The 24,078-nt window shown below is 43.4% G+C and overlaps 1 protein-coding gene and 1 long non-coding RNA gene across 5 annotated transcripts in view; one reads left to right on the top strand and one right to left on the bottom strand.

Moving 5' to 3' along the window:
* Positions 1 to 24,078, bottom strand: part of Glis3 (GLIS family zinc finger 3) — a 417,572-nt gene that overhangs the window by 39,725 nt on the left and 353,769 nt on the right. For all 4 annotated transcript variants that reach the window (XM_041661239.1, XM_041661240.1, XM_041661242.1 and 1 more), the window contains 2 exons: positions 20,150 to 20,300; positions 1,018 to 1,186 (listed from right to left, as the gene is read on the bottom strand). In XM_041661239.1, the coding sequence (XP_041517173.1) occupies positions 1,018 to 1,186; positions 20,150 to 20,300 (320 nt within the window). The remainder of the gene's footprint in view (positions 1 to 1,017; positions 1,187 to 20,149; positions 20,301 to 24,078) is intronic.
* LOC121454038 lies at positions 1,007 to 22,452 on the top strand. Its single transcript, XR_005975157.1, has 3 exons — positions 1,007 to 1,051; positions 9,241 to 9,325; positions 22,432 to 22,452. It is a non-coding gene; the product is annotated as an uncharacterized LOC121454038 (long non-coding RNA).

Raw genomic sequence — 24,078 nt, 5'->3', positions numbered from 1 at the left:
TGATGCCTGTGCCATCGTGCCTTTCACTCACTGAGAAACTGTCTGGATTTGTGGTTCACAGAAACAGATGCATCTTGGAAGTAGAGATAGGAGAACCATGTCTAGCCCCAAATCTTTAAAGCCACTGGAGAATTCAGAAGTAAAATGGAAACATACAGTTATTTAGGGGTCCTCCTATAGAAATTCTTTCTGAGGGTGACACCAACAAAAAGTATTGAGGAAACAGTCGTTTCCTGGCTATCATGCAACCTTTTCTGTAACTCTGTCTTCTCCCAAGGTACTGCCGTCTGGATTTTGAACAATTGCCAATGGCCTGTGTGTTGAGACATGGCCCGGGCACCACCCTGGATTTCTCCTTGGGGAAGAAGTAGAACTCTGAGGAAGTGGGGTCTAGTGAAAGGAAGTTAGGTTGTTGGGGACATGACCTTGAAGGGGAAAATGGAGAAATGTAGTCCCTTTCTGTCTCTCTCTTTGCTTCCTAGCCACCATGAGGTGAAAAAGGCCCCTCTGCCACACACTCCCACCCCAATGACCCCAAAGCAAGGCTCAGTGACCATGGGTGAAATCCCTGAAACCATGAGCCAAGGCCAACTTATACGTTTACTGTTTTTCAGTCATTTTGTGAAAATGGAAGGCTGCCTAGCACACAAACTCGCACTGTGTGACTATGGGGTCGTTTATACCTGGAGAGCCAGCCCCTCAACTAACTGAAAACTGAGCCCCAAAACAAGGTGAAGGGGCAAAGCTGGGACGCTGTGATACATTTTCTAGTTCCTGACACTTGAGCTGCGGTTGAATGCCAGTATCATTTCATTTTGTTATATATATAAAAAAAATGTAACAGATAATGAGATATTTGGTCCACATGCTTTGTGTATGTTACTTTTAAAATGTCACCCCTGGGTAACTCAGCCCACCAACGGATTATTAATAAAATCCAGCAACTGTCAGCGCTCCTCTCCGTGGAGGGAGGCTTGGCGGCAACACCTATTATGAGAACGAGACAGATGGCCTTACCTCTCGGTGCCTGCGTCCACAGCTGCGAGTGGAGGTAACTGGGAGGAGGGGTGGTGGGGGCTCCCCTGTACATTATGTCCCGGAGAAGGGTGACTGACAGGATGTGGGGGTGGCACGGCCCCAGCAGCTGTTCCACTTCGGCTTGAATGACTGCTGGCGAAAATGGGAGCTGAAACCAAGAGAGAGAGAGAGGCAGCATGAGACGGTGCCCTGAAGGAGGCCCCGTTTTAAACACCGAGCCTGACAGCAAGCATATTTCAGGGACTTGTTTGTTTTTCTCTGAGTGCCTTTTAGGGAGCAGTTCTCCCCTTTGCGGATACGCACAGCTTTGGCTTCTGTGGCGGAACAGGTTCCCTGGCTCTGTGTCTTCACGCTACCTCAGGAGTTCCAGCTGGGCTTGCTTCAGGCTCACCTTGGTCTCTGAAGGGCCGTGTGCCCTGACAGTTCCCTATCTGGTCATTACAATTACTCCATCTTGTGCTGTTTGTTTCTATGCAAACGTTTTTGTGTCTGTTTTTTAGCTATGGAAGACGACACTTAAGTGATGCATATGCTCAGTCAGCTGACTGCAGGGGCACAAAACAGGCCTTCTGCCTCTTCCCACCATGTAGTTAGACACTGTGGGTCAGGCCCCTCCACGGTCCATGTAAAGATAACAGAACCCTCATAACTACAGTCCCAGCACAGGGCCCCATTTCCTCTAACTAAAAGCCTAGCAGACTCGAGCATTCCTTTGATGGTGCGATAAATATTCTTCTTTTTATTCTAAAGAAGTCTTTACCCAAGGTGACAAAATAGGGAAAGGCAGCCCTCACACACAGCTCTGGGGTCTTTCCCCACCATTGCCAATCACACACTGACGGGAAGTCACGGCCTTGTTCTTGGGGCAGCCTCACCTGTGAGAACTGTATCTGACCTCAAACTTGCCCATGTGCCCATTTACAGCACCTAATTGGTACCCTGTCACCTGATAACCAGGGCTTGTCACTTTCCAAGTCTATGGGCGAGGAAGGACCTTAATGTGGGGTACCTGCTCGGCAGATGTCTCATTAGGCTGCAGTCAGAAGCCTCATTACCCATGCTCCCTCACTTCCTTCTCCGCACACAGCTTTGCCCTGTGCCCGCTTCTGCTCCGTCTGAACTTTACTAATATCAAAGAACAAACGGATCTTTTTTTTAATTAAAGAAATCAAGTTCAAGATTAAGAAAGTCATATTATCAAAAAAGATTTGAAGGTTTAAAAGTTCAGGGAGTTGTATTTTTAGACCGCTATCACTTTCAGCCAACCCCACTGGGGTAGAAATTAAGACCTCAGGTGACCCAGCCCCACAAAGACTAATCCAATGGAATGCAAGTTCAAGGACTTAGAGAAGCGTGTGAAGAGGCAAAATTACCATCTTCCCGCTCAAAACGCTACTGACACAGCTGTGATCTGATTTGAAGGGTTTATTTCTGGTAGATCAGCATTCTGTCAGGCTCACTCCTGTCCTCAGAAATCTTCACCCTTCCAGAGTCCTCCGAGGCCTAGAAAGTGGTAGTGAGGCCAGGAAGTGCTTACTAGTTCAAAAAGTCAGCCCCGAGCTTCTCTTGTGCGCGCCAGCCTCTGTGGAAGCTGAACATTTCCAAACTCGCTGGAGTCCCCTCATGAATCACTGCCCTCGTTTGTGCCCTGCTGGTTCAGGGAGCCTCCACTCTGCTTGGATTCTGAATAATAACGTGGCCCAGGGGAGAAGGCTGTTTGGACTGACTGTGGCAGTAGTTTCAATATTGGTGTTTGTCAGCATGAAGCTTGGGTTTTATATACTGTTCTAAAATCTAATGGAATAATAAGGTCACAGAGACACCACGAGAACATAGCTACCTTTATAAAACCTGCTTTAAGTATAGAAACGGCAGCTATCATTTATTTTGTAATTGGTGCTGAATTCAGCCTTTACTTCTTTACCCCTGAAGTCCTGTTGTGTGTATGCGTTTCTGTTTATCACAAGGGAAGCACTGCCCTGGCTGTTGCAACCCAGTGGTCAACAGGGAAGCATGCTATGCTTTACTATGTGGTTCAGCAGAAAAGATGGCGCTTCCCAAAGGTCCATAGTAACTGCTTTGGTTGGATTTCACATTAGCTACAATTAATAAGCTAGACAATATGGTGTTATTTATAGCCTGTCACTGAAAGTGAGGGGTTGCTGAGGAACTATCTTTTCTCCCAGCCAAGTCACAACCAAACACCTGTCATCCATCCATCCATCCTTTTTCCATCTAACATTATTTTAAATGATGAGCCTGCTAAGTACATATATACGCATGTGTGTGTGTGTGTGTGTGTGTGTATATATGTATATATAGTTATAGTTATTGTATCGTATCATTTGTGTACTCCTGACCTTGAGTGGGCTTTAGCTTGAAAATGGAGAAATGTCTGTATGTGTTAATTCTATCAAAATACTAAGATTTCCTAATGTTGACCTCTTAACAGTGTTCTGTCACTTTAACACACTAATCTGTGGTTCTACAACCAGGTAGGTGAGCACATCCCAAATGTATTACAACAGTTTATACTTGAGCACTTTTGTTTAGTCCTCCACTTTGACATACTTATTTTAGTATTTTCACCTTCCTCGGCCTCTCCCTACGGCAACTGAACCCAGAACACTATGTATGTTGCGAAAGTGACTTAGCATCGAGCTACAGCCCTGGCCTCTTCTCATTCTCTAAGGCGCCAATCACTCCACAAATATTTATGGAGCAGCTACCATATGGCAGACACAAAACTTGGTCCTGGGCTAAACTATAAAACAAGACATGTTTAGTATCTGTTATCTCCACTGTACGTATCAAATCATGTTTGCTTTTTTAATGAGCAAAGACAAACAATCTAAATGTCAATAAAGTCTATCCTGGGGCTCCAGTTTGAAATTTTATCCAATAATTCCTACTCCCTCCTGATCAAAGGCTGCCCCAGGGAAGTATTATTCTCTCAGATTTGTCAGCAGACACATGCCACAGAGGCCTAATCTCGAGGAATCTAGGAGTCCTGGGGTAGGGAGGGAGGAATGTGCTGGTAAACTGAGGCCAGGACTGTCCAAGCTCTAGGAAGGTATACTACCATGGCCACGGGCAGGAGGTGGTAGAGAGGGTGTGTAGGGTAAGGCATCTGAAGTGACGGGCATGGAGCTGAAGGCAAAGGACTGGGTCTTCCAAGTGCTCTGACGTCAAACACACATCCACAGTCCTTCCCTTTATAACTATGGCTGACATAGAATACTCGAAACAGGGAAGGGTTCTCTATAAGAGACCCCATGAGAAGAAGAAAGACAGGGATTCAGGCTTCAACTTAAAGTCTGAATGTGAAAGCATCTGAACAGTTTCTTACACAGGGCATAACTGATCACTTTTCTGCAAAAGAAAACCAATCACTTTTTACTTCTGTGTTGTAGGACATGGGATGAAAATTAGAGAGATTTTATAAGAATTATAGAGTATAACTTAGTTGGAAGAAACTTAGTGTCAATGTCTACACAGGACAGTCTGCCTGCAGAGTCCAGGGTAAAATTGCTGGTTACAGATGTTACTTATGACTAAAATAATGAAATGAATGGAGGATAAGTAATAAGAGACACAAGCATGGCTTTCTAATATATATCCAAAAGACAACTATCTGAAGTCAGTTAGCTATGTAGCTATGGCTGGGATAGGACTAACTATCCTTGGCCTTTATCGAAGACCAGCAAGTTTCAGAAACTGCCATTGTCATCCAGAAAATGTCTTTTCTATCCACAGTGACTCCCAGGAATGTCTAACCTTATCAAACCACACATCTAGGATGTATCTTAAGTGTATCGTTTCCAAGTATTATTTGTTCATCTGGACACAGCATTCCAGTACCTCCTTTTATATGGCAGGTGCTAAATCTTCACTAATGTTTCTTAAGTTTCAATACCTGCCGGCTCCTCGCAGCCGTGCCTGCTCCAGCATATGCTTACTGACGAGCACACAGGCTTTGCCAAGGGATTTCCAATCTTAGGAAGAAAATCCGCACGATGGAGTAGAACTATGAGGTTATTCACGAAAGGAAAAAAAAATATTTCCACACTTACTCAAAATGATTTCCACAAATCAACCAGTGGAGTGTACAATGTGGCCTATTGATCAAAGCCTCAAGAAGAAAATGGATCCCTCCAGCACACAGCACAATATTAACAAAACTGTTGTGACCAAATCAACCAGACACAGACTGCCCCTGGGGGCAGCTTTCATTGTTGGTGTCACCTTGGGGGTCAGTGCTGTCTCCAAAGCTCGAAGGGGGCTTTTCACTGAACTTCCAGACAGGATTGGTGACTGGCAGCTGGAACAACTGATTAGGCACAGCAAAGGAACAAACTAGAAACCCTTATTGCCTTTGTGATTAAGAGATGGTGAACTCCCCAAGGAAATAAAGCTTGGACAACCAATGAATGCATGAACTCTGCCTGCTGCCCAGAGCCAGGAGCTCTCTTCCCTACCACTACGGATTCTTTCTCATGGGGCCTGGCTTATGGCAGTGACAGGCAGAGGTGGCTCTGAGATCCATGAGGTTCCTAGAAGCAATCTCAAAGGCTGCTGGAGCCACGAAAGGCTCGTGACTATTTCAGTTAATGTCAATCAACATATCTCTATTATAACTATCAATATATTATTCATTATTAATATTATTAGTAATTGTTATGTTAAGATAATATTACAGCATATAATTATGAAATGATATTATAGTGTTATAATTTATTAATGTATTATATTATTAATAACAATATATTATTTCTAATGAAAGGCACATCTGGAGATTCTTCCCTTGTGAGGTATTCACCATGTGAACAGAGGATACAAGGAGTACTTTAGGGACCCCAAATAAAGATCTTCTTGCCTTGTTATCCTAGGTCTGCTAGAGCTACTACCCACATCATTTGATGACTGTTTCCATCCATTCAGATGGTTGGCACAGAGACTCTCCTGTCAGTCGGAGGCATAAAAATGTAGCTAGCATAGACAGGCCTGATAGAGTAAACCTGTAATCCTAGATAACAAGCAAGAGATTTAAAGTTCAAGGCCTGCCTGAGCAATTTAGTGAGACTGCCTCAAACAAAAGACCAAAGAAGAAGTTATGGATATAGCTCATTGGGAATGTCCTGGGCTGGCACGTGCAGAACTAGGTTCAGCCCCCAGGGAAGTGAGGAATAGCTAGTATGTTTTCCTGTTCAAAACTGTGTGAGCAGCTACCCTTTTGTTCTCTGATATTAAAGAATCCAATAACCCAGAAAGAGCCATGGAAGTAGAACATACTTTCCGATAACCTAGATTGTAGCCTGAGACATGTTGAGATTCTAAACTTCTTGTGACTTTCAAAATGGTCCAGAGATACACACGGAGTAGCAGGGGATGACCCAGGTCTCAGCTTCATTATATCAACTCCCTTCTCCATATTGGGGAACTCACAGTTATGATTGATTGAATACCTGTCATATGCCAAGGACATTTGCTATTTATGGATTCCTGGTTAGATGAGATGGCTATGGTCTCTTGGTGAACAAATGGTGAAGGCAAAATCCAAAGTGAGATTTCAGGTCATATGGCCCTAACCACCATCCCACACTCTCTCTCGAGGGCCCGGCGGACTCAGAACAAAGTGCATCCATATCTAGCAGTGCGTCTGAAAAGGCATCCCGGAGTAGAGGCAAACAGGTGGCCGCAACATTCTCAGTTAGATGGTAAAAAAAAAATAAAATAAATAAAAAAAATTCTTTGTCCCAATCCGCTCTCAACCTTGATAAAGAGATTTAATCCAGACAAGAAATTAACTGAATTATTCCGTTTGGAAAACAAACAGCTGGTAAGAAATGTGCTTTTGCCCAAATAAAGATTTCGGATCCATGTCAGACGCATATTGATCCACAGGCAAGGCAAGGAGTGGGGCCTGCAGGGCGATTCGTGAGCAATCGGCTATGTGCGCCTTTACTGCAGCAAGCAGGATGTCCTGGGCTGTCGATAATGAGCCTAGAGGAGAATTACTGTGTTTGTGGAGACCACTGAGCTTCCCTGTAAGCCCTCACTTCAGGGCATTCGTGGCTACTGAGAAGCCCTAGCCCAGCTCTGACCTGTCCTCACTGGAAAGGAAATTCAACTTATTTGAAGATGATGACTCTTTCTTGTAATGAATGCCACAGCCATGTTGGGCTCCCGAGAAATGACATTAATTGCTTGGTGGCTAGCATAAGGAAAGAAGTCTAGGCTGACCATTCATCTCTCAGGCAGAATTTCAAGGGTCAAGGCTCAGAGGAGCAAACTAATCGATGAACCCGAGGTAAATTGGCTCTCAAGTAGACATTAGCAAGAATTAGAGGGTCCGCATGAAAGGTGATCTTAATCTTGTCTCTCTGTCTCTCTCCCAAGAGGAGAAATTTAGACCTGGGAGGAGTTCAATAAGCCATTTAACTGCAGTGGCGATTTTGGCTCCATTGGCCCCATCAGAAATCAGGCGCTCAGGACAGTGTCAGTCAGCATGGTTGGGAACAGGAGTGAACACAATAGGAGTCACATGGATCTGGGTTTGAGGCTTAGCTCGAGTGACTGCCTGATGTTTCTTCATCTTCAAAAGGATAATACTTCACAGGATTGCATGGAAAAATATAAATATATAATACATTGAAAACCTAAATAGGAGATGGAGAGATGGCTCAGCAGTTCACACCATGTGCTACTCCTGAAGCAGGCCCAGGTTTGGTTCCCAGTGCCTGCCTGGGAACACACAAATGCCTGTAACTCCAGTTCCAGGGGAAGGGTGCCCTCTTCCAGCCTGGCCTTTGTGAACACTGCACATGTGGTACACAGTCATACAGACATACATGCAGTCAACACACTGATATGTAGAAAATAGAATATGATTAAAAATTAAAAACACAGCACAAAGGCTGAACTCTGGTTATTCACCCACAAAATGCTCTTATCATTTTATTGTAATTCTTATCATATTGTTTTAATTAATGCAATTTTAATATGATTAGGGAATGACAAAAACATACATTGCCCCAAAATGGTAAACATCCGATTAAGCTTTCTTTTTTAAAAGCCCGGATGAAAAACTGCAATATAACTGTGCACTGGAATTCGTCACTGGGGAGGAGTTTATGAATCATATTCAATCAGCTTTTTATTGTTCAATATTTTTATGCAAGTGCTACAAAGTATTTGAGGACTAGAACAAATCCATACAGGGTTAACATGTTGTCCTTTACTTTGAAGGAGTAATACACACCTTTGAGATACAGCCCATAATACATTTCAGTGTAGACGATAACAAGTCATTTTCATGCATGGCTGCACTTCACTAAGGAGCGAAATGGGCTGTTACTAAAATGTCAACACAATTGTCCCTCTTGAAGCTTAGCTTTTTTTCAAGTATTTTTACATTTTTCAGGGCTTCTTGTTCGCTTCTCCTCTCCAAGAGCATACGGATTCAGCTTTGGTTAATTTTTCAGAATTTAAAGAAAGGCTTCCCTTTAGATGTTCTGAGGAAACTGACCAATATTGGAGGCATCTAGAAACTTAGTCACCAAAAGTGAACATTTAAGTCTAATACCATCTGCTGTTCTTCACAGAACACCTCAAAGCAATTTGACTGCACTGTCATCGGATGGAAAACGCCTTCCTGACCTAAATTCACACACCAGAGAGAGTTTCCTAGCAAGGAAAATGCCTGCCAGGGCAATCTGCTAGGGAGCCTGAATTTAATTCTAAAGTTAATTGGAGAATGGGGGAGACCCCGGTTTATGCTAATGCTTGTTGCGGATGAGAAGGGGCTGTTCCTTTTTACCTTCCCACCTGATGTCAGGGCACTGCCCGCCCCTCTGCCTCTCCATCAAGTAGGGCGTCGTTCCGCACCCACATTCCACCTGTGTTAGGAGGAAGCTGCTTCTTAAGGGTTTGCACATCCATCCCTCTGATCTTTCCCCTCTCCTTCCAGCATGAATAATTTTAATATTGCCAATCACTGAAAATCCATTCTTTCTGCCTGTCTCACCACTCTCCCCCCCCCTTGCAATGTGGAGTATCATTATCCAGCAGCCCCGATAACAGCGTAATGAAACAATTCCCTCTCAAGCGCATCGGGTGGCTGTCAGACTAAAATGACAATACCCGTCCATCCCTGACATGCTACCCTCAGCTAATTGATGGCAACTGTCTCCAATGCTCTAGGACAAAGAAAACATACATGTGTCTCCTGACAGGAGAGCTACCTGGCAATGGATAAACCGCTGTGTTAGGAGGCTGCCGGATTAAGGTATGTAAGGATACCGCTCTAAAGAATGTACCTATTAGCTTTGTGCTTAATAGAACCGCTGATCACTGGGGAACAGAAATAAATAAGGTACAGTAAGAATTTATTGATGTCTGGATAGTTAGATGAATATTCAGGTTCTCTTACAAACAGACGTCTCCCAAGAGCTCCAAACTTCAGTGTAGGCAGCCCAATTACATTTCCAGCTCATGCAGCTAGATTTACCACCAGGGAAGATGTCATTACTGTTTGGGAGTGTACGCACGCTCTCAAGTCTTTCTGGAATCTACCATGGTCCAGCTAGAAGATATGTCACCGGCACGAATGCCAAAGGTTACCATCAAACATCCTGAAATACCAGGTGTAATTAGCTTCTGTTCGGGAAGTTTCCCATCTGTACTGCGACAGAACAAAGACATTCTGTCGCAACTCGGATGGCATCACTCAGGCTCTTCTCCAGGGCCAACATTTCATGCAGCCCTCTTAAATCTTTCCAGACAATGCATGACACATCAAACCTCAAATCTCAGACTGTGCTTCCCTCCTCTGGAGTACCAGCCCTCCCACTTATTCACCTTAAGTTATACAGAAAAGTCGGTAGGATAATGTGAACATACAGACCACTCAAGACTTCCCTTTGGGTAGCCGCATCTCCTCTCTCCCTGTACTTTAGATTTTCAGCCCCTTTCAAGTCAGGATGGAAAAGGAGAAAGGAGAAAGATGGAGCTGGCATGGCTAACTGCTCCGGGAAGTAATTAAAAAGTTCTCCTCGGCTCTGTCTTTGTAACAAAGTCCAACTTACTCATAAAAAATAATAACCATTTTAGTAAATATACCAGGTCTCTAACCCTTATTATGTATTTCACGGCTATACTATCAAAGGCAGGATCTATGATCCCACCTGCTGTGTTTCTGCACGAACTCTGAAACAACTTGCAGTGGAGGCTGCTTGGAAATGCATCTGTAGCAAGGACAGCCAATCTGGTTTTGACTGCCATGTTCTTCTAGCAGAAAGAAATGCTGATCTGTGGACTCTGAGAAGATCTTTCTTCCTAGATGTGGAAAGGTTGGTGACAATAGTCCTTTATAGGGCCTGCTGGGCTGTAAGGAACCAGTCTTCAATTGCCACTAACCTGAGGCAAAACTGCACAGACACCCAAGTTGGTTTTGTTGTGACCCCTTTTTCCGTCCTCACAGACTTTCTTCACCTTGGCGTTTACTTGATTTCCAAGCAGACATTCATGCTTTAGCATGAAATTATGCTCATATATGACATTTTGGAAGGAATTTTAATTGAATATTTTTCTCTGTTTGGGAAACAGTTTTCAGTTATGCCGACTTCCAGGTCTACTGTGAGACAAAACGTATTTTGAGTAAGCAAGTATCTTCCTTGTTGAAATACGAGCAAGTGGGCGCCTCAAACTTGACATTTCAACTCCTTGTTTTATTCCTGAGGACTGATGTACATCTCAGAGAGGTTTTGACTTGAGAAAAATCTGTGCTACTCTACACCCTGAGACACTTCCCCTTCTAGGAGGAACAAATGTGGACAGAGGGAAACCATGATGGTTCCTGTATTTAGCTGCCTGCCTCTGGCTCATCATCTTCCTGCTAGCTGGTGACTTCAGGGATCCCTCTATTTGAGGGCCTGTAGTCTAAGGGCTCCGAGAGCATCATCCCAGGGAAGACAAACAGAAGTAAGCGTGGCGTGGTACCCTTACGGGGAAACTGTTTGTTCCTATCTATCTGCCTTCATTGCTGGGTCTCATAAAGACCTCTGCAAGGCCATGGGCTGGGGGAATTCTGAAGTATCTGCTAAATCTAAACGAGTATAGGTCCAACCAAATTCCTATGCATTATGTGTTCTTAACTCTTATAATGCATTCTCGACTTTAATTAATTTATTTTACTTAATTAAATTTATGGCTTCCTTGATTTCATTTGGTCATTGACAAATGTTCCAGATGGAAGTCTGAAGCTGAGGTCACAAAGTTGTTTTTGGAAAGGACCAGAGTTTTTAGGTTTCGTAGGCAAGAATACCCTCAGCTATTTAAACAGCTATTCTCACACAAAGCTTAAACATATTTTGTTTAAATTTACTTTTAGAATTTTTAAAATCACCACTAGTAGTTCTCTGGCCATAATGAAAACAGGAGGCAGGCCAGATACAGCCTGTGGGCAGTCTGCTGATCGCTGGTGTACAAATTACGTGCTGTATAATTGTTACAAAGAGAACACTGTCACAGTAAGATTAGAGAAATATGAATTATAATAAATAAATCGAGGGAAGAAAATAGCCAAAAATAGTTTTATCGGCAAAATACTGTGGACTGTATTTTGAGGAAAATGATGGAGCAAGGAAGAGACCATTTATAAAATGACACCAGGAGAGACCAAAGCTATATATATCTGAGCAATGCCACAGCAAACGCTGTATGAAATCGCACCGGCTAGGCCATCAGTACGATTGCCTCTTTCCTGCACCTGCTTCACCTCACAGGTTCACTGTTCACTAAGCTCATTTTTCAAGCAGGCATGGTGTGGGCACTCTGCAAAGCCAGTCCCACGAGACTCAGTCTCTTTGTGGCAATGGGAAAAAAAATAGTCTCATGCAGAGATTTGAAAATGGGACTTAGGTCTACAAGTCCATGGTCCAATCTTGTCTTGGCTTCTTGGAAGAAACTGCCTGTCTGTGAATTCTCTACCTAGCACTACCTAGGATACAAGGAGAGCACAAAAGGGGAGCCGGTGTCTGCCACAGAGCTCAACGTGACTTACCAACAGTCCGTGAAACAAAAAGGAAGTGAGGGAGGGAAAGGAGGGAGGAAGTGAGGAAGGAAAGGAAAGAGGGTCACTGAGAACTTGCAAGCTGACAGTGAGCCCACTGGCTTCCTTTTTGTTCTCTCAGGACAGCCCTATGGGATTCCTATCAGCACCTACTATAAAGGGCAAGTAGCTTCCATAAACACAACACCAGTAGGCAGAGAGCCAAGATGGGGCTTCAGATTTAGTCCCACAATCTTTCTGAATGACACTCTGTCACTGAAACGAAAATAAAAACAACCAAAGCACCATTTTTGTATTCAAACCCTAGTAGCCATCAAAACATAATTTTGACATTGTGAGTTTGGGGCCAGTGACTGACCCCAAAGTGGTGAGCTTCTGATTCCAATTTTATCTCTAAAGCAACACAGTAGATCTCCTACATTCAAAACACAATGTGAGCTACTACGCAGAGTATAGGGTTAGAAAATCTAAAGAATTCTGTTTTAGCTTTCATTTAGTCTACTAAACGATGCTGATTTAAAATTTAATTTCTTAACCCCCCCCATTCCTAAAAACAACAATAAAGAACACCGGGGTGGCAGGTAATTTTGCTCAGGACCGTAAAATACATTTCCTAGTATTTGAACACAGCAATAATTAGCACTAACAGATGTTGAGCACTTACTGCCTCCTAAGAACTCTTAATGTCATTAAACCCAGTAATCAATCTCAGTAAGGGGAATGTCTCAGTTGGAGGCAAGGAAGTGTTTCCACTTGTAAATATTGTGTTTGAGCAGATTGGCTTCATGGACAGTAAGAGAGACTTGTGTAAAACACGGTCACTAACGACATACAATATCTGACTTTTCAAAGGAACATGGAACACTACTCACTCTTGTTGTTTATATAGCTACCAACTGCCTGAGCACCGAAGCACACAGACCTAAGGACGTCTCTCTCCCATTAGCATTGGCCAGCAGGTACACAGTGCTTCTCAAACTGCATGTCCATCCCTTTGAAATGCTTGATGTAAAAGTCAGGCATGATGATAAATACCTGGAATGCCCAAACTGGTAAGGCAGAGGCAGGGGGATTTCTATAAGTTGCCAGTATAGTTTATACAGTGAGTTCTAAGCCAGCCAGGGTTACATAGCAAGAAAATATCTTTAAAATGGAAGTGAAAAAAGAAAGATAAAAAAGTTTGGTATGGACTAGCCTACGGAACAAATTCCTATGTAGAATTATGATAGCTTGTCCCCTTTAACAATAACCGGTCACTTTCTGTAGCTTCTCACTACTACAAGGAAGTGATAAGACTCTCTCTACACTTTCAGAGAAAAGGATCCAGTGGCACAAAACCTGTTATTTCTGAGGATATGGTTGGGAATTCACAGAAACATTAGGGTAAGATGCAATTCTGTAGTCCAAGGCTGACAGATAGGTAAGACAGTCAGACAGATGAAAAGATAGGTAGACAGACAGATGCATACATACATAGGTAAGTAGATGATAGATGATAACAAGACAGATATGAATCATGAGCAAACATGCTCGCTGAGACAGAACTGGGTTAGCATGCAATAAGACGGCCAACTCCAGCTAGAAACATTCATGGAAACAAATACAGACTTAACTTAGGAAGAAGATCAAGCCTCCAGAGAGGTGCCTGAGACTTCCAGTGTGGATTAGAAGGGTAGCAGTGGTTAAAGGCATAGTTGAGGAACATGATGGGACTGAACAGTCTATGACAATAACAAGGAAGACACTATAAATGACAATCCCCAAGACAGAGATTTTGGTTAACATGGAATGGGCAGATGTCACCATAGTCAATGTAGACCTGACACTACTCTCTTTATTACTGGAAAACATCTTGTTTCATGTGAGTTAATCCAGTAATGTCCTTCAGTTTATATCCCCATGTCATGCTTAACCTTTCTTTATAGTGTCCATACAACAATAAAAAGGAACTCTCACTGTGACTACAACACCAAAAACAAGCAGTTCTTAAGAAAAAGCCCTTTGTGATTCAGATGGAAGAGATGAGCTTCCTATTTCTTTTTCCCCTTGGAGCCTAAATTCAGTGGAAGTAGAAAGTCAGAACTTTGGACCCATGTTTGGCTCGTTTCCACAGCCACACAAGGTATAAAGTGCTTCAGCTGTTAAGTTCTAGCCTGAATTCCACCCTGCCATCCATCGATCCCTTCAGACCTGCTTGAGACAAACTGCAAGCTCCAAATGGCCCTTCTCCTCTCCTACTGACAAAACACTATTCAATGAGTAGTGAGATAGGGGATAAATGACAGAGACAACCAAATCCTTCCCCAGTGGGGGCAAAGCCACAGTTGGCAAGCCTTACTCCTTTGTCTCCTTTCTGATGAGGTATGGAATGTTTCTTGCTTACCCCCAAAAAAATGTTCTCATAGCAACAACGTGCATTCCAGAAAACTGCGTGATTCCGTTTAATCCTGCATGAAAAGCCAGCAAGAGTACAAGAGAATATGTACACAAGGACAAATTGAAGTACCCAATTTGTCAGTTTGCAAATATATAAAGGTAGGAACAGCTGTAACTGCTCCATACATGTCAGTGGGGCCAGTGCTGCCTGAGAACCAACATTTTAATTTGCTTTAATGGAGCGTGCATAATAAAAGCTCACTGTTAATTTAAAAACAAGCAAAACGTAAGCCTTCTATAGACTTCTACAGTGAGTAACATGTCTGTATACCCAGTAACCCATACTCTAGTAACCCTCGATAAAATTCAAATGGGGTTTTGTAGAAGCCACATCTCATATATTGTGATTCAGAGGATGGATTCCAAAGTGAGCTGCCTGGATGAACAACAGCATCCCGCATCACCTGGGAACTTGTTAGAATAATCTGGCAGAGATGCAAATCTCTGAGATTGTTCAGAACTACTGAATCGGAAACTCCAGGGGTGAGCTCAGAAAGCTGCACTTTTATAAGGCTGTCTGCTGACGTTATATACACTGCTGGACTGGCTCAGGTTTAAAACTGTGTGTTAGGGATGCTAGCACCCACAGTAGAGGACATGGGGCTTGTTCTTACTGTCGCTGACTTCAGTTCAAGTTAACAGACAATCACTGACAGGAACTGCTTGCTCTATACAGTGGTTCTCAACTTTCCTAATGCTGCAACCCCTTAATAGAGTTCTTCATGCTCTGGTGACCCCAACCATAACATCACTTCCATTGCTACTTCATAACTGTGATATTGCTACTGCTATGAATCTCAGTTATCCGATATGCAGGATGACTGATATGTCACTCCAGTGAGGTCATTTGACCTTCAAAGGGGTCACGCTCCAAAGGTTGAGAACCACTGCGTTAAAGTGACCCAGTTTCTGATGACAGCTCAAGACACTACCAGGGGAGACATCATGAGAACACCGTCAGATATTTCCTTCAAATTCCTTTTGTCTCCATTCCCTTCTGCCCACTCCTACTCCAAAGTTTCTTGGTTGCTTTCTCCCCTTTGTAAATTCCAAGCAAAACAGTGCTTTTGAAGATAGAGCACGAGATATTCATGTGTTTCACAATGTTCTATGTCTTTCTGAAGACTTTAATGTATGCTATGCTCGTCTTTTACAGCTTTCCCCTGTAAATTTTAATCTCCTGGGTCAGTTTAGAGGTCTCTAATGGCCACCCCCTAAATTAGCAGCCAGTTTTTGAGAAGAGACCATAGGAGGCACTTTCACAGAAAATTAGAGCCAACGTTTACAGCTTTCTAAGAAGCTGTCCAAAGACAGCAAATATACTCAATTTAAGAATGTGGAGAATATGTTAAAACACATAACATGAGATTAAACTAAAATGAAACACTATTCATAAAGCATGTTAACACAGTGCTATTTATTACAAAACTGGTATTATTGCAGGGGGAAAAGCTCCCTTCTCCCAGCAATGGGGTGGAGAGCTAATGACATCATAAAACTTTACAAAGAAATCTTCATTTCCCTCTTATGCTTATATAAGATAGTGGAACAAAAAGAGAACCTTTTTTCCCTTGAAAAGCTTAAATCTACATTAAAATCTGAATAGTTCAACAGGACTTACTAGATCTAAACATAAGGATTACTTTATAACCTAAGGGAAACCGTTATCAATACCCGCCTCCATACACACCATTCTTGAAGGTCTCTCATTTCTGCTGCATCAGCACTCTGATGGAGGAAGGTCATTGGTTAAGTAATAAAGAAATTGCTTGGCCTCATAGGTTAAAACATAGGTGGGAGGAGTAAACATAACAGAATGCTGGGAGGAAGAGGAAGTGAGCTCAGACTCGACAGCTCTCCTCTCGGGAGCAGAGATGCCATGCTCCCCTCTCCCGGGCAGACGCGATAGCTCTGCTCTCTGAGGCAGACGCGATGGAGCAAGCCGCCAGGTCAGACATGCTGAATCTTTCCCGGTAAGACCGGTGCTACACAGTTTATTAGAGATGGGTTGATTGGGATATCAGAATTAGCCCGTAAGAGGCTAGAGGTAGTGGGCCAAGCAGTGTTTAAAAGAATACAGTTTGTGTGTTGTTATTTCGGGTAAAGCTAGCCGGTGGCGGGGACTGGGTGGCGGAACACAGCCCGAAGCTCCTACTACAGCACTCCATCTCCTAGAAGTTTCTGTGGGACTCAAATATCTCAAAACCCTTCCCATGAGAAACCCGCATTGTTTGGACCATCTCTTTCTTGTGTGTCCATCCACCAGGTCGGACTGAAGGGTGAGTGATGGTGGAGCAGGCCTCATCTCCTCTTGAGTTACCTGGCAGCTTTCACTTGCAGTTTAGCCCTATTGATCAGACTGTCCCAAGGATTGGGTTTCTGCTAGATGATTCTAGTATTTAGCCACAAATCTTCATGACCGAGGTCACAGGCTTACTAAAGTCACCTCATATTGAGTCCACAGTTACAGCTGTGGTTCAGAGGGAGCCATTACTTTTGTGGCCACACATGGGACAGATCATTTGCCCGAGGCATCTGTTGCTAACGTATGGACCTTCTGCCAAGACCAGGCACTGGTCCAGTTGGTCCATGCTGCTGCACCCTCACTAAATTTAGACTTGCCTACTCCATCAGCTCATTCTATGAGCTCAGATTTATACTGGACTGGTCCTAAAGCCCTGAAAGTGGCTTTAGGTCACACTTGACCTACTGTGAAACCCTCTCTCTCAGAGTCTCAGTAAATCACCTGGAATTCCCACACTGACCTGGATCATGATGTGGGGCATAGTCTCAGAAAGGAAACTAGAAGTGGTCCAGTCTCAGGGCCTTTTCACCACCGCCCCTACCATGGGGGCCCACTGAGCAGCAGAAAGTTGCTGGGAGCCCAGGATCTTCCAACAGTGCAAAAGTAAACACCACAATTTAAAATCATCCTCAGCATGGTCTACAAAAATGAAAATCTTGTCAGGCCATCTATTCCAATCAATCACTCTCTTATCAATCTCAGAAATCTGCTTCAATAAAGGAAGTAGACATGTATAGGCTTTCTTCCCTGCTCATGTTAATGCTGTACAAATGATCCTTCTGGGTGCTGAATCCTGTGACATCTAAGGGATGATTCTGCTCAAAGTCATATCTAAGGGTTTCCCCTCCTGTGCTTACACATACTCAACAGGTTTCCACGGACCTGTTCCTAGCAACGAAAGGCATATAATAATCATTAAGGAAGTATTTTCTTGAGGCACTTATCTTCCTGATTTTTCTAACAGAATGGAAAGAGAACAACCACACCCTCTGTGCTGTGCTAAAGATGGAATCCATGTCTCACACATGCTCCACAAGCCCTCCGCCACTGAACCACACCCCAGCCCATCTCCAAGCACTTCTTACCCTTGCCAAATAGACTTGACCATGCAGATTTCACCTTTCCCTAATGAATGGAGAGTTTCCAGCATGTCTTTGCCATGTGCCATGAGTGGGTTGGTATGTGCCTGCAGGCCATTAGCCCATGTGCTGCTGCTGTGAGCATGCACTCCACACGTGTGCCTTTCCAGAGCTTAACAAAGAAGGCATGCAAGTTTGGTTTTAGAGTTTTCCTCCCTGTCTGCTTTTGCCTCTGGGTTTGCTGCCTACTCAGCAAATCAAAAGGTATAATCAATTATTTAAAAATAATCCAGAGGCCAAGAAAGTACAACAGTACCTAAGGGAAACGGACAGAAAGTGAGGAGAATAAACTCCGGCACTTACAAGCGGCCTGGAGAGATAAAACCCCAGGGAAATGCTGGTAAGGTGGCCACCTGCCTAGTTCAGGTCATTTCAGAGCAGAAAATGCCTGTCAACTGCAAGATGCCATGTGGACGGCTGTGGCAACGTATGCTTCCTTGCCTGTGCTACAGCGCTTCTGCTACAGCTGGAGGCTCCAAGGCAAGGGCTGAAGATCTTTTTGAGACCCAAATATAGAAAAGCATCGAGAATAAATGTGGAAGTCTATTCAGCATGACAAAGTCATTTCAAACTAAAACTACACCTTAAAAAGTTGGAAACTCCAAAACTTTAAAAATACTAGCTGACATGGAAAAATGCACACCCAGTCCAACACATGAGTGCTGAAAATGAATTGTATGTTATATGCATACAATACAGACAACATTTTCCAGAACGGCAGGTGTCGTAGTGTCCAAGATTTGGGACAAGACTGGCCATTCCTTGCAAATTGTTGCTACTGTGTGCAGGTTTCTCAGTTGCCTTTGATTAGCTTCGATCTTAACTCTGAGTTCCAGATCTTTAGTAAGGTATATTCACTGCCTAAGGAAGTAGAGGGACGTTTCATCGGTTGTTTTAACCTGATTGTTGATTCATTTAGTGTGCTAGAGAAATGTTCGTATGTCATCAATTTGCAAACCAACAGCGTCTATGCACACAAAAGCTATCCATGTCTCTTCACTCATGTCTAATATCAAGATTTTCAGTATGTTTTGATACTGTTATAAAACAGTCCTATGCATTTGATGAAGTGTCTATGTATCTCTTTAAGATTTGGTCAGCCATTCAAGTAAGTATTAATCTCTATCTCTGGATCTAGAGGAGACGAAGCTATGCTGTTTCAGTGACTAAGTCCCTAAGAAGCTGCTAAAGGTTCCTCGATGCTGGCTCACTGTGATTAAGAATGTTTTGATGACGGATGCTCCAGAAACGACTGCCTTGATGCCCTTTTCTTCTGCACCGGATCGTCTTGAGAACCGTCAGGCTTAAAAGGCCACACAAGCATGCCTTTCTCCTATTCCAGTGCAATGCATCAGTACATTCTTCATTCTCTAAGGCTTATTAGCACTTCTCAAAAGAAAAAAACAGCATGCTGCCAACCTGGCTGTGGGATCGGATGCAGATGGGAGTAGAGTTGCAAGTCACTGAAAATGGAAACGTCTCATTGTCTGGAATAGGGTGGTAGTGCAACTTGCTTTCAGATGGCTTGCAGCAAGAGCTTTCTGTGTGTAAAATAATAAAACTAATCATGCTTGCTCAACTCCTCCACCATCATAGAGGCTTGAAAGTGCACCCAAACTGCAAGCTAATGCAATCAAAGAAAAACGATGAGCCCTCTTACTGTGGTAGACTAGTCTTCCCTTTTTCAGAGCAACCTGCAATTTTCTGAATACAGGGTCACTTATGATTCAGACTGAGGTGGACAAGAGATCTAGAGCACCATCCCGTCCTCTCCCTTTGTTTTAGGGGCATTCATGGATATTCTTACAAGTTGGTTTACAAATAATCAAGGTTTTCTGTAGCTACCTGGAGCTTCCACTTAAAATGGAAAGATGATGAAGACCGCTCCATTTAGAATCCGCATGTGTTCTGCTGCCTGCTTCAGGTCCAACCATTTCCTCTGAGTCCCAAAGATTCCTGGGAGGGCTTAGTGCACCAAACCTCTGGCAGAGGCCCAGAACAAGATGAACTAATGTGTTATTTGGCCTTGTTTCTTTATGAGGAACAGGAAGGTCTGCTTTGCCAAACCAACATAGGAGAACAGCTGCAGACTACTGACCGCGAACACAGACAATCATGGATGAATTCTCAGGTGAAACAGATTTGCTGTTACATTCTTACCTGGATAGAGTTCAGGCCCAGGCCCTGGCCCTGGCCCTGGGGAGTGTCCCATGGCACCATCAGCATCTCTGGGGGAAGTGGCTGGCTGCAGAGGCTGCACAGCGAGACAGTCGGTGAGGAGATCCGGATGGAGCTCAGCACTAGACCGCAGCTGAAAAGAGAAGAGAGAAGAGATGGAAAAAGCTGGTCCTTAGAACACCTACCTGGAAAAGCCTCGTGCCCCAAAGGTGGAAGCAGTTCAATCCACAGATATTTATCAAGCAGCCGTGGAGAGGCAGGCATGAGTGTGAGAGCATCAACAGAAGGACTGGTTCTCCAGCCTAGAACACCTGGCAGGTGCTTCAGGAAGCAAGTGGCTGCGAGGAGGTTTGACTCCAGACATTGGTAGCCCTACTTCTAAGAACTCAAACCTCCATTTAGTTGCTCAGTCTCTAATCAGAAGTTGTAGTGACGACACAAACTCAGAAAGACTCTGTCCATAGTGTTCCCACTGTAAAGAGCAGGGATACTGGTACACAAGCTATCTGGGAGAAAAGTCAGGGAATCTCCACTGGTGTTTGATGCTTAGAAATTTTACATGAGGGAGACATACTGGAACAAAATTTAAATATAGAAAATGATTAAATTAAACTTCTAACAGCAACAATAATAAACTCCGATGCTATGTCACACAAAATAGGAATGTACATCTTTACTTAGTCACACACAATTAATTTTATATGTGGGTCGCATGTAAAAATTAGACCAAAATAGAGTTAAAATGTAATATAAGTACCACTTTACTTGATTCATTTGATTGCATGTAGGTGTTCCTTTATGCAAGGGCTTGTGCTAGTGTATGCATGCGTGTGTGAGCATCTGTATGTGTGAGAACGTGTGCATGTGTGTCTGTGTCTGTGTGAATGAGAGCATGTGTGTATGTCTGTGTATGAATGTGCATGTGTCTATACATGTATGCAGGCTGAAAAAAAAAGTCTTGGTTTCATCTTCATGGTACCACCGGCCACCTCGAAACAGGGGTTCATTGGCCCACAGCCCACCAATTAGAGTGGACTGGCTGACCAGTGAGACCCAGAAACTCTCCTGTCTCTACCTCAGTACTAGAACTACCAATGTTTAGGCGGCAGTTGAGGGTTGAACCCAAGTCCTCAATGCTTACAAAGCAATCAGTTAGTTTATCAACAGAATCACCCCCAGCTCCAACAGCTTTAGAAACACAAATTTTGTAAATGTACCTTGAATGAAAAATTACAATGGAATGTTTGGTAACATAAATGTATTAACCTAACTGTGTTAAAACATTGTATTATAAAAGTATAAAATGTATTTCTTAGAAATATCGCAAATGTTTATCTTCAGCATTTAAAACTGTATATGAACTGGCTTTCTACAGACATTAAGCCTTTAGATACAGAGCCACAGTATTCTTGTTCTTTGACAAATGTCCCATGGCCCTCTTGACTCCAGGAGGATTTACTGTCTTTACAGAACTCTGACTCTGTGCAAAGTTGAACAACTAAAATACAAACGAGCAATGCTAAGTGCTAGAAAGTGACGCTCAGAAACGAGGTCATGAGGGCACATGGGGGCATGGGGGTCAGGGGTTAGTTTGGGATAGCGGTCTGGGACTGCAGCTTGGGGCTAAAACTGGTAACAAGTCTGAGGAAGAATTGTAGCAAGATGTCCCAGACAGTGGGCGTCAGAGGAGGGGGGGGGGGGGCTGCCTGCCTTGCAAAATGATTGGTGGAATGGTATGGCTGGCACAGTGTTGGGGTGGCGGTGGGACGTGAAGCCCAAGGAACAGAGACAGAAGATGTAAGAGGAACTGGGAAGAAAGAGAACAAAATCCTGCCATGGGCAATTACTACAAACCGCAGCTCCTTTATCAGGGAGCGGGTTGAAAAGGAGAACTAAACACGGCAATGCATACACAGCAATAATTACAGAGGCGGAGGCCATGGCTTCAGGGGGGGCAGGTAAGGGGACATGGGAGGAGTTGGGGTGGAAATGATGCAAATGTGCTTTTCATGTATAAACTTCTCAGTTTTAAAAACGGCAATGCACATGTAACAAGTACATGGCACGATAACCCTAAGGGAACGGGGCAGTAGGCAACAGCTCCCTAGCTGGACTTAAGTGCCACTCAACAAGAGGGATGGCATGCCTGATAGCAGAAATCAAGTGCTGGTGAGGTCACAGATGGAAGAGAACCTGCGACCACCCCTTTGCTAAACCAGCATAATCCCGAACAACCATCTAAACGTTTGTCATTATACCTACAGGTAAGTATAGGCTTCATGTCTCACCAAAGGAACTTCTCTTGGCAACAGACAGAGGCCATCCCGGAAAACCATAACCAACCAAAATGCAGTTGTGGAGCCCAGTCCCAGTGGACACATTACGAAACATCCCTACATCTAAGGCACAGGGAACACTGCGGAAGAGGGCGCAGATCAGGGAGTCTGCTGCGAGACTCTGCTTCTATTAAATCCAGACGACAAGTCTCACCAACATAACTGTATAAACTTGAGCTGAACTAGAGAAACAACAATAAACAAGCCAAAGCGGGTGGCGGAAATTCCCCGAGGCTTCAGCCTGCACAAAGAACTACGGGCAGCTAAGGACTGTGGAGAATGGGTGCAACAGTCTTCTCCAGGGAAGGGCACACCATAAATTTGAAAGAAAAAAAAAAGAGCAAAGAAGGGTATATGGGAATATCTGGGGGGAGGAAAAGGAAAGAAGAAATGACACAATTATAACCGCAACAAAATAGATTTTTGGAAGTGTTTAGTAAAGCTTTTCATTAAGTATTTTATTTTCCAATAAAACAAGCCTAATGTTTAAAAAAAAAAAACTCATTAAACTTGTGGAAGAAAGACCCTAATACTAACTAATCGGGGGCTGGGGAAATGGCTCCGTGGAACTTGTTACTCTTACAGAGAACGTGGGTGCAATTTCTACCACCCACATGGTATGCATACACAATTGTCTGTAACTCTAGTCCCATGGGTTCTAATGCCATCTTCTGACCTCTGTGAGTACCAAGTTCACATGTGGTACAGACAAAACATTCAGACATGCAAGATAAATAAATAAAATATTAAATTTATCAAATCATCTAAAACCCTCACAAAAGTATCTATGGTAGTGATGTCACAGGTAGAAATTCATGTACCTTTTAGTAGGTGATTACGTTTGTATGAAATTTCTAGAGGGCATCAGGGAACATCTTTTTAGACCCATAATCAAAATAATTTGCTTCTTGAATCTGTCCTAAGGAAATTCCCAGAAATATGAAAAACAATGAAAACCCAAAGACCTATGGATGCATTCTTCTAGTGATATATAGCATGAATTATAGGAATACCCAAAATTAGAAAACACTCTTAAATGTCCATACGTTAAGTAACTGGAATACTATGTTCATAATGACGGCAAAACACAATTTTATATACAAAATGTTAAAAATAACATCCAGCTCAGATAAAATGAAATTTCTTCTCATTTTCCAAATACTCTACATTCCAGTGGTGAACTGGAAATGCCACGTGCCAATCTAAGAGTGCTGTGTGCGTCTCTTTACCACAGTTCTTAGACAGATCGCTTGAAACTGGTCCTGGTGAAAATATTTGCACTATGGGAACTGGAAACTGCTCTCCACAAATGTTTCTTCCCTGTAGTTCTGGCTGCTAAGTCTCACGAGACCACTACTGATATGATACGAACTGCACTCTGATCAAACCCGAGGACAGACTGCCTCGGATGGACTACTGATTATTCCCCACAAGTCCACAGCTCAGAGCTAGGTTCCTGGTAAGAAGCAGAGGAGAGCTGGAGGGACTACTCAAAGGTGGAGCCTACTGGGAGCTGGTTAGGCCATGGATGGTGTTGCCCTCAAAACGGATCAAGGTAGATCCTGTGGGACCCGA

Source organism: Microtus oregoni, unplaced genomic scaffold, assembly GCF_018167655.1.
Source record: "Microtus oregoni isolate MIOR12 unplaced genomic scaffold, Mior012 000012F_ref0000307, whole genome shotgun sequence".
Lineage (NCBI taxonomy): Eukaryota > Metazoa > Chordata > Mammalia > Rodentia > Cricetidae > Microtus > Microtus oregoni.
Note: the sequence above shows the minus strand (reverse complement) of the source record. Positions and strands in the feature narration are given on the sequence as shown.